The following is a 9,565-nucleotide window of genomic DNA, read 5'->3' on the forward strand; positions in this document are numbered from 1 at the left end:
TTAAGCACGCATGCAAGTCAGGTTACATTAAACAATCTCTAGCAAGGGAACACTTAGGGAAATTTAGCATGTAGCTTTCTCAGGACATATTGCGTGCGCGTTTCACTGGTCAAAAGGATAGAACTGGCAGCGCAACCCTCAAACAAATACAATGCACGAGAGTACGTCTTTTAGCAATAAGAAGCATTCATCGTGAACAGGTCAAATATGACAACAGAACCACCAATAATTTGAAAGGGAAACGGTGCACATTTAAATAAAGAAAATTTCAAAAGTGGAAAAAAGAGACACCTTCTACTACCAAATAGATATATTTTATTTGACATTTTCATGTGACTATTTAAATTAACAAAATACAAACACATAATTTTATTCACTGTACATATTATGTTGAAAAATAGGGATTTGCATTCCCTTTTAACAAACAGAACACAAACAGCTTAAAATCAATGCCACTCAACTGTCATCTAATGTTATGTTAGGGACATAGCAAAGCAGTATTGTTTGAGGAGGAGGCTGTAATTCTGACATTGGCAGGGAGTGCAAGGTAAAAGCTGTGAGCTTACATTAGCTTATATCTGTTGCACGGTCTTTAGTTTGACTAAGCAAATAAAGTAAACAGCTTAATAACACAACTGCACAGGCGATGTGCATGAGAACTTTGTAATTTTAACATTCTGACTCATTGCTTGTACGTTAAAATTTCAATGTTTCATTTCAGTTAAAAAAACCCTGATATTTCAAAAAATATCAAAGTCCCTGCTGACTCAGTGAAAATGCTGATGATGCCATTTGTCTTACCATATTATCAGAGATTTAAGGGATGAACAGTAGTGTTTCCTCTTTATATCCCATGGGTTCTTTGCTGTACGTTGATTAAAGAATCAATATGCAGTGGAAAATGAAAATCAGGGAAACGTGTTCTACACCAAGGTAAAACACCAAGTCAATGGCCCCACAGGTTCATGCCATTGACTTACAGATAAGGTGGTGGCATTGTCTTTACCACCTCACCGAATGGATAGGCAGCAGGAAGTATAATTATGGGTAACTTTATTTCTGGGTCTTTAGCAAAGGAAATGTCCAGATAGACCTGTTAAAAACAAACAGAACTGGTATTAGGAAAATATTAGAGACACAAATCAGGGTGCTTTACAATGCAAAGAGGAAGAATGACATATTTGAGATATTGCCATCAAAGCTACAAAGCACTGGATCAACCATTTTTTTATTTTTATGTGAGGACCTTTTCTGAGACATCTAACTGTAGAACAAAAAATTAGGGTTAGGTTTTTTTTTATTATTATCGGCATAATTAAAGGTGAAGTACCTTGCTCAAGTATACAACCAATGAAATAACTTCTCTACGCTACTGTTACCAACCAACTGAAAGAGAAGATTCATATGAAACATTTAAAATGGCATGACAGCTAATCTGTAGGGGTAGGGGATATTTTCAGAAGCACTCGTGCATTTGAAAACATACACACTTTAATGCATCCACCCAAATTTCCACATATTGGAAGAAAAACTCCTCCCACTCCTCTCCAACTAATTTTGTGCTCAGAGGCAATACACATTATGTAAAACCCATTCAACCCATTCAACCTTTTACTGTTTAAAATACACTCAAGGGCCCCAAAGCGCCTTAACTGGTAAGAGCACTCTCTCAGAGCATAGTTATGCCACAAGATGATGATAACTGGAATTGCACAGCAGACATCATAACACTAAGAGGGTGGTTTTATACCAGCCAGGACATCTTTGTATCCTCTGTGTATTATTTTATATTTTATATTTTGAAATTCTTACATTGGAGGAACCTTGAAATAAATCCTAGATTTAACTTAATTTAGTATTAATTGGATGAGGTGGCTGAGTGGTTAAGGTGATTGACTGCTAATCCATTGTGCTTTGCATGGGTGGATTCGTATCCCATTCTCACCGGTGAGGACTTATCTTTTTTAGTGGGTGGCAGTGTAGCATAGTGGTTAAGGAGCAAGACTTGTAACTGATAGATTGCTGGTTCGATATATTTCTGGGAAAGGAAATGATTCACCACTGGGGCACTGCTGCTATACCCTTGGGCAAGGTACTTAACCCACAATTGTCTCAGTAAAATATCCAGCTGTATAAATGGATAACCTTGTTTAAAAAAACTGGTGTAAGTCACTCTGGATAAGAGCATCTGCTAAATGCCTATAATGTAAAAGTATTAGAAAATGGAATCCTACAGAACTTTCAAAAGTTAACCAAACATTCACAATGTAACCTGTAGGGCTTTCAACCTGTTTTTTTAATCATTATCCACTAGGCGTCCCTGTAGGCACTCCAATCTCAGTAAAGAGCACAGGCACTTGAATAATACAATGATCATCAGCTGCGTATCTCTGACACTTCTGAGTTCACTGACGCAGGACAAATTGACGCAATTATATATATTATATGTCAATACATTTGTCCTGAAAATGACATGATAAGTAAGCATGACTGTCTATCTTCAAACAATGTGCTTAATTTGTGGTAACTAAGTGTTTGAGAGTATTGAGGTCCTGCAATGGGATAACTGTTTAACAAGATGCATGAAACTGAAGCCATATTGACTGTGATGGAGGACAGACATACATGCTACAGAAGTGAAAGAGCACTCCAGGCCCCACTTATGAATACATCTAATCAGAACTAGACCTCATCATATGTAGAAACCACTTCACTTTAGATTTCAGTTCATATATTTGATAAATTGTTCAGTAAATACTCGATGAATAGGTTTCATAAATTTTGCTCCACAGTGCTCCAAGAGAATTAAAAAAAAAATCAAGCATTACAGGAGAAGTGGAAGATCAAACATATCAGACCTCTAGCTAGATCTATTCCATTAAGATAAATACCGTACCTTCAGCCTGTACTCCACATGCAGCACTGTGCAGTTCAGGATTGTGGGAGACACAGTGGTAGGGATGTTCAGCACTTTGGTTATGCTCTGATGTGTGGAGGAGGGGATGGGCTCTCCTGCCTCCTTTAGGATCTTCTTAGTATGAACCCTTCTGTTCCCTTGAGCAAAGAAGCTCTGCTTTTGGTACAAGCAATACTTGGGCACAATTGTGCGTGAGGAGCCATTCTGGATTTCTGCCATGACCTTTAACCCTTCACCTGTCCAAGAAATCCAGAATTAGCACAAAACAATGAAGGAGACAGAAGCAGGTGAAGTACCTCTTCATCCTTTAAATTTTGGCTTTCAGCCATAAAACTACATATGTTTTGGTCAAGTTGTCCTTTTAATTATAGATACAGCAAAGCAGGCAAAAGAGCTATAGCCTAAACATACTTTACACTTAACATGTCATTTGTATTCAATGTAATGACATTATACATAAATGCACACACTTAAATAATGATATATAATTTCTTATATATACATATGTAGATGGTCCTCAGGTTTTTGTATTTTATCCTCAATAATATGTGGTTACCTTGCATGTAGCCCATCCTTTCTGTGGTAATGTTCATGGAGACCTTTCCAGAGATGAAAATCTTCTCTTCCTTTGTGCCAAACTGGGGTGCCTACACAGAATGGCATGCACCAGAAATTCTCGTTAATAATTGGACTGGTAGAGATGTATTGAGAGGGGGAAAGGAAAAAAAGATTAATGGTAGGAAGTACAGTGCAGGGAATGTAAGGGGAAAGTGGTAAAGGTAGTACTTTTAAGACACAAAGTGTACAGACACATACAGAGTTCCATCATGCAGAGGTCTGAGAGTAACTGTAATTAATGTAATGCACACCATCAGCTCGGGAGTGTCCATAACTTCCGTTGAAAGGAAAGTGAATTTGGTCTTGGTTTTGCTTGGTACTCGCATTGACCTGCTCAGTTTTGCCTCCAGTGTGTAGACGATTTTGCCATAAACACCTTTAAAGGATGATGGCATATTTCTGGGAAAGGAAATGTAAAAAGCATTTAAAAACCCCTTAAAACTAGGTTTTGTAAACAAACTGATACATAAATACAGTTCCAGAAATGCCAGACTGCTAGAGACACTGAACATTAACCGCTGGGTAAATGAGAAAACATCCATAATCTTTGGTTTCCTCCATTACTACAGACCAGAAGACTTACCCCTGGGGAATCTGGAAAGTGAATGGGTACTCATGGATTCCAGGTGTGACAATATTACTATCTGAAACACATTGTTCACATTTTGTCATTATGAAAACACAGTTCAATGACCTTTACTGAGAGACCACAGTTCAGTTCCAAATTTTCCCATTACTTACATGTCTTTCCACTTCGGGTCAACAGCATTTCATAGTCTTGCCCTGTAAAGATACATAAGCATTGTAACCCCATTTATTAGGATGAAGATAAAAATGAAAGGTGCCATTTTATTTTGGATTAAGTATTATGTCATACAATTGTCATTCCAGGTGCAAGTTAAATGAAACCCCCAACTTTCAAATCCATCTGCAATGCAGAAGTAAAGCTCTCAGAAAAGGTGGGAAAACAGACACCTTGAAGCTTGCTTCTTTTGGGCAGGAGGTGAAGGAACAAGAGACAGGTGAGTTGGAGAAGTTCTGGAAGACGATGTCTGGTGCATACACACACTTATCGCATTGTTTCTGTAGGCATCTGATTAAAATTAAAACTTGTAGAACACAAGCCTCGAATTTCCAAGCTAGGTAATGGTTGGACGCTGGACCTTACACTGATAGGATCCGGTGTCAATATGTACATAAAAATCGAAGGGACCATTTAGATCGGTACCGTTGATGTCATCAGTATATACCATACGTACTCGTACTTTTCCCACACTGTATACACACAATGTCAATATTCAAACATGTACGCTGATAAAGACACTGCCCATTACATTGTTACATAACACTGCTTAGAAGACACTCTCACCCACTTATCTGCTTGCATAGTTTTCAGGTTCTTATGTATTGAAATTGAATATTCGAAGTACTATACCTTTTCCCTTCTGCTCTTGAATGATGTACTGCTCCAATTTAAAGAATTTTTCTTTTTGGTGGTAAACCACTGTGACTTTGCCATACTGTTCAGACCAGAGCGCTCTTGCCTTCCCCTTGGCTTTAATTAAGAGAGAATCGATCTTGGCTTCCTTTGCAACTTCCACAATCAGTCGTCCTGAGATGAAATCGCCACTCGAGAAAGTGTTGTTCTCATTAATTGCATCGTACGTTATTGAGATGTTTTTAATAGTATCTGACATTTTCCTGATATCAAAAAATAAATGCCAGCATTAAATATCCACTTCAACCCAGTTCAATGAAAGGAATTATAATATCAAAGAAAGAATTTCAAAACCAAAAGAAAACAGTGCAACGCCTTGCCTGCTGCTGCTTTCATGTAGGTGCCCCTCTTCCGTCTTTTAAAGAGCAGGTAACGAAGGCGTGCCCAGTGCAGGTAAATACATGTGACTCTCCGTGGGTTGTCTTTCATTGCTTTGTACCTCGTGATCTGTGGGGTGTTTTCTGATTAGCCCGTCAACTGATCACTGTAGTTTGTTACTGTAAGTCAAGGCCAATTACAACACCAAGTCTGTATTTACGTAAAGGCAGTTGCGCTTTCATAAATACCGACTATGGGGCACGGCGCGAGGGTTTATTGAAATAAGTTATTGTTGTCCACCATCAAATGTAGATGAGGATGTGAATTTAATAAAACCGAGACCACTGCATTGAAGATCGGGATATAATGTACAAATACGTAGTCAAATAAGATGCATTAGTAAATCATCACGAAAACAAGAAGAAAAGCATTCAGATTTCATCATTATTTCAGGCCCGGATCTACCATATACCACCGGGTGAGCACCCAAGGGCACCAACCACTAGGCACAATGCATCTGAACTTAATGTGACTATATCAGGTTGTTTTTAATGCAGAAAATTGTTTGAAACCCTCAGAATGTTGGGTATAAAAGTCTAGTCATATCCCTGTTTACCTGTACGGTTGTTTTGATTATATTACAACGTAACGAAGGGCCCTCCCGAGGGGGCGATGTCATAAGACGCGAAAATCGTTGATTTTGTTAATTACACTAAGGCACGAACTGAACTGTCAGTACCAGACCACTAGCCAAATGTTTTTATTATTATTTTTACATTTATTTAGGCTGTAGCATTGTATTTTCGTATTTCTGCAATTTCGCAATTTCAACCTCCACTCCACAGAATTATTAGACACTGCCCACTACACTATAGTCTATCTGTAATGACAGGACTTGTCCAAGTTCGAACTGGTACGAAGTGCGTATTTTATTGTTTTTACTGCAGATTTCAGATGGTTGTTTTTTCCTCTTGTAAGACGGGTGTGTTTAAATCCGGTCTCCCTAGGTCGCTATAAATAAATTAGCCGGCTACGTTGATTGCGGATAGCTTATTTATTAGTCAGTTGGTTACATCACATCATTTAGTACTACATTGCCATTTAAAACGTAACCGTTTTTTGTTGTTTCCCGATATATTTTGTCATCGCCATTAATAGTGTTTAGGCTTAGAGAATCAAATTATCTACATAGCTTTTACCCACAATTGCATTGTATGTAGCTAGCTAACATTAAAAAAAATCACCCATGCCAGATGCCACAGCCTTCTTGGGTCATTAGTGTTGCCAAGCGCCCCGTATGATACAGAATCGTTTCGTAATGAGGATAAAAAATATTGCGTTCACTAGCCTATCCATATGTTTTTAACTCCAAAGATTTAAATCCATAAATTCAGTTTGTTAAAATCCAAAAACCCAGTTTGTTCTTTTGCATTTGGCCATTAAAAGCGAAATATCCGAGTCTGTTTTCGTGAAAATGAATTGCTGTTATTGCATCCCCCACCACCCGCGGTCACCATGCTAGTGCCACCCCAAGATTTTCACTGGCCCCACCTGGCCACCCCACTGAACATTTTCTGGGGGCGCCACTGACCTCAACATGAAAAGACACCAACTTAGTGGGTCATCAAAAAAAAAATCGCCATTGATACAACTGAGTGATAAAGAGCCCTGACTTTCACACCTACACTGAAGAGTGTGACCAAGAAAGATTAAAACTTCTAGGCACCTGCAGAGTAACTCACACCAAGGTGATTGTAGTAAAGGAATGTTTTATTCTCAATAGAAATTAAAATAGAATACAGTGTAGACATACATTCAGTATCAAAAGTCAGCTCAGATACCAAGAGAAAGAAATCCCCGCCGCCCCCAACACACACACACACACACACACACACACACACACACACACACACACACACACACCAGCTCCCCTCGGTGGTGCCATCTTTAAGACCTGTTGTCTCTAAACCCCACCTGTATGCATAATACATTGTCACATACATTGCCTATATTCAAGTCCTTGCCTCATACTTTCCCTACAAGCTCTAAGGAAGAAAAACTATCCAAAACATAATGGCTTTCCACCCTGTGATTGGGGAACATTAAACACATCTGATTGAGAAATATTAAACATACACAACAAGAAAAGAAAAAAAAGATTTTCTGAATCCAATAAAAAAGTACGTTTGATTGACTGCACAGAAAGTTTGAGTCATTCAAAACGAAACCTTGCGTAACAACTAAAATCATACAGTGCTGATAGGTAGCAGTATTGTTTGGTAGTTACAAATTTGGACTTGTAATTACCCAGGGGCGGACTGACAACAAAAACTGCTGAATTTGCTGTCAAGTGGCCCCAATTTGATACACCAAATTTGAACTGACACAACATGTTCGTCGATCAACAAATCATTAATTGAAAACACACACACACACACACACACACACTCACGCGCGCGCACACACACACACACACACACACACACACACACACACACACACACACACACACACACACAACCTGTTAGTTTGTATTGTTTGTGTTAGGCAAAACTTTCCCTGTCTGACTCAGGTTCATCTGTTTGTTAAAAATGCATAAAACAGACATCATTTGGACCATCTGACATGAGCATCAAATATTGTTGTATTCATTAAATTTATGAAGAATAGTCCAACCTTGACATAGGCAAATACATATGTGGTGTATTATGCAACATACTTGCCATTCATTCTATTTCTTGTAATGCAACAATAAATAACTTGAATGAAGTAGTCCAATCTCATCATATGAATGATGTATTGTGCTCTAATTTACTTCACAGTCACACAATAACATTCAATAGTGCACCTCTGATTGGATCTGTGCTGGTTCCTGCTCAGTCCTCCTTTCCCTTTCTTGTTCAGAGCCATGCTCACCTGTTTGTTTAGATTGTAGAGGAAGGATTTAATTAATCATTTTTATTGCTGGGCTGGCCATCAAATATTATATGCCTTATAAGCTATAATGCGAAAAAGAATTGATGAGTACACTAGAGGAAAATGATCAAATTTACATGTTTATTTTACCTATTTACAGTCGAAGTTGATGACCATTTTTTAAAACATTTTAGAGAATTTTAGCGTAAACTTCTCTAAACGTTTGTGCACTGAGTCTGACTAGTTAAACCTTGGAAATGGTCAAACCTACAGCAGCGCTCCAGCATTGAAACCCCAAGGTTAATAAAAACATTTTGTTCTTTAGTTACTTCATTTAGCTAGTTCACAGCACATAGCATGTAAGCATGTCAAAGCACCTGCTCCCTGCTCACTCCTCACTCCTTTGATGTTTCTGCCTCTTCGCCACTGTCCTCATCATCACCTGCAGACTGCTTAAATAAATCCGCTATCTTAGCACACTTTGCGGCGTGAGCCAGCAAAGCCTTTTTCTTTTTTGGCACATCCTCTCTGCACCGACGGCTGTGGGTTTTCTCTTCCCATCCATGTTTTCGGCAACGAGTACTAGATAGTATACTATCCGAGTGCTGGATACTTTCAGCTGTGATGGCAACTGCTACCTGCTATTACGGATTGCACCAGCCGTGTCGCCGCAGCTAAGATAATGTCATTACCTTTGCTTAGCAAACATTCTTATCCAGAATGCTGAGCAACATACATATGGAAGGGAAATACCTTTCCTCAGACTGGACACCAATTGTGTAGACAAACACTGACAAGACAAAGTAAAGTAGAAACAGGTAAACAGGTGAATACAAACAAGAAATTAATTAAAGAATAAATTGTGAAAAGTTTATTGCAGAACAAGACAAAACAGAAAGGGGAATGTAAAGATAACACTAAACGTAGGTGTTGGATTGGAATTTCAGCAGCTGAGAGTCAAGCTACAGGAGATCATGAAGTGATAACCATACTTTGACGTGCACTGGCAAAACATTAGTCTATTTGTAAGTTAATTTAATCAGTCTCATAAGGTAATTGTAACGGGGAAAAATTACCATACGAATCACAGATATGTGTAAACACATCTCCTACATAATGAAATCAACTAAGCAACTCATGATGCCACCTCAGAGGGGTTACCTACCGCACATGCAGGGCTCTGCCAGGATGTTTGTGTTTGTCTTAAATCAAGAGCAGAATCACAAAGTCCATTCAAATGGGATTGCTTTAAGGATGAGAAGGATTAAGGATGAGACATATTGCCAAGCACTATCCTC

At 38.6% G+C, this 9,565-nt stretch overlaps 1 protein-coding gene across 1 annotated transcript; it reads right to left on the reverse strand.

The window, feature by feature from the left end:
- Positions 1-511: 511 nt before the first annotated feature.
- LOC118777166 (arrestin domain-containing protein 3-like) lies at positions 512-5,352 on the reverse strand. Its single transcript, XM_036527926.1, has 7 exons — positions 4,971-5,352; positions 4,277-4,318; positions 4,119-4,179; positions 3,787-3,934; positions 3,474-3,564; positions 2,897-3,153; positions 512-1,093 (listed from the first exon to the last, which is right to left on the reverse strand). The coding sequence occupies exons 1-7, from the start codon at positions 5,230-5,232 to the stop codon at positions 977-979; spliced, it is 978 nt and encodes a 325-aa protein (XP_036383819.1). The 5' UTR covers positions 5,233-5,352; the 3' UTR covers positions 512-976.
- Between the last annotated feature and the right edge of the window lie 4,213 nt (positions 5,353-9,565).

Source organism: Megalops cyprinoides, chromosome 4, assembly GCF_013368585.1.
Source record: "Megalops cyprinoides isolate fMegCyp1 chromosome 4, fMegCyp1.pri, whole genome shotgun sequence".
NCBI classification, from domain to species: domain Eukaryota; kingdom Metazoa; phylum Chordata; class Actinopteri; order Elopiformes; family Megalopidae; genus Megalops; species Megalops cyprinoides.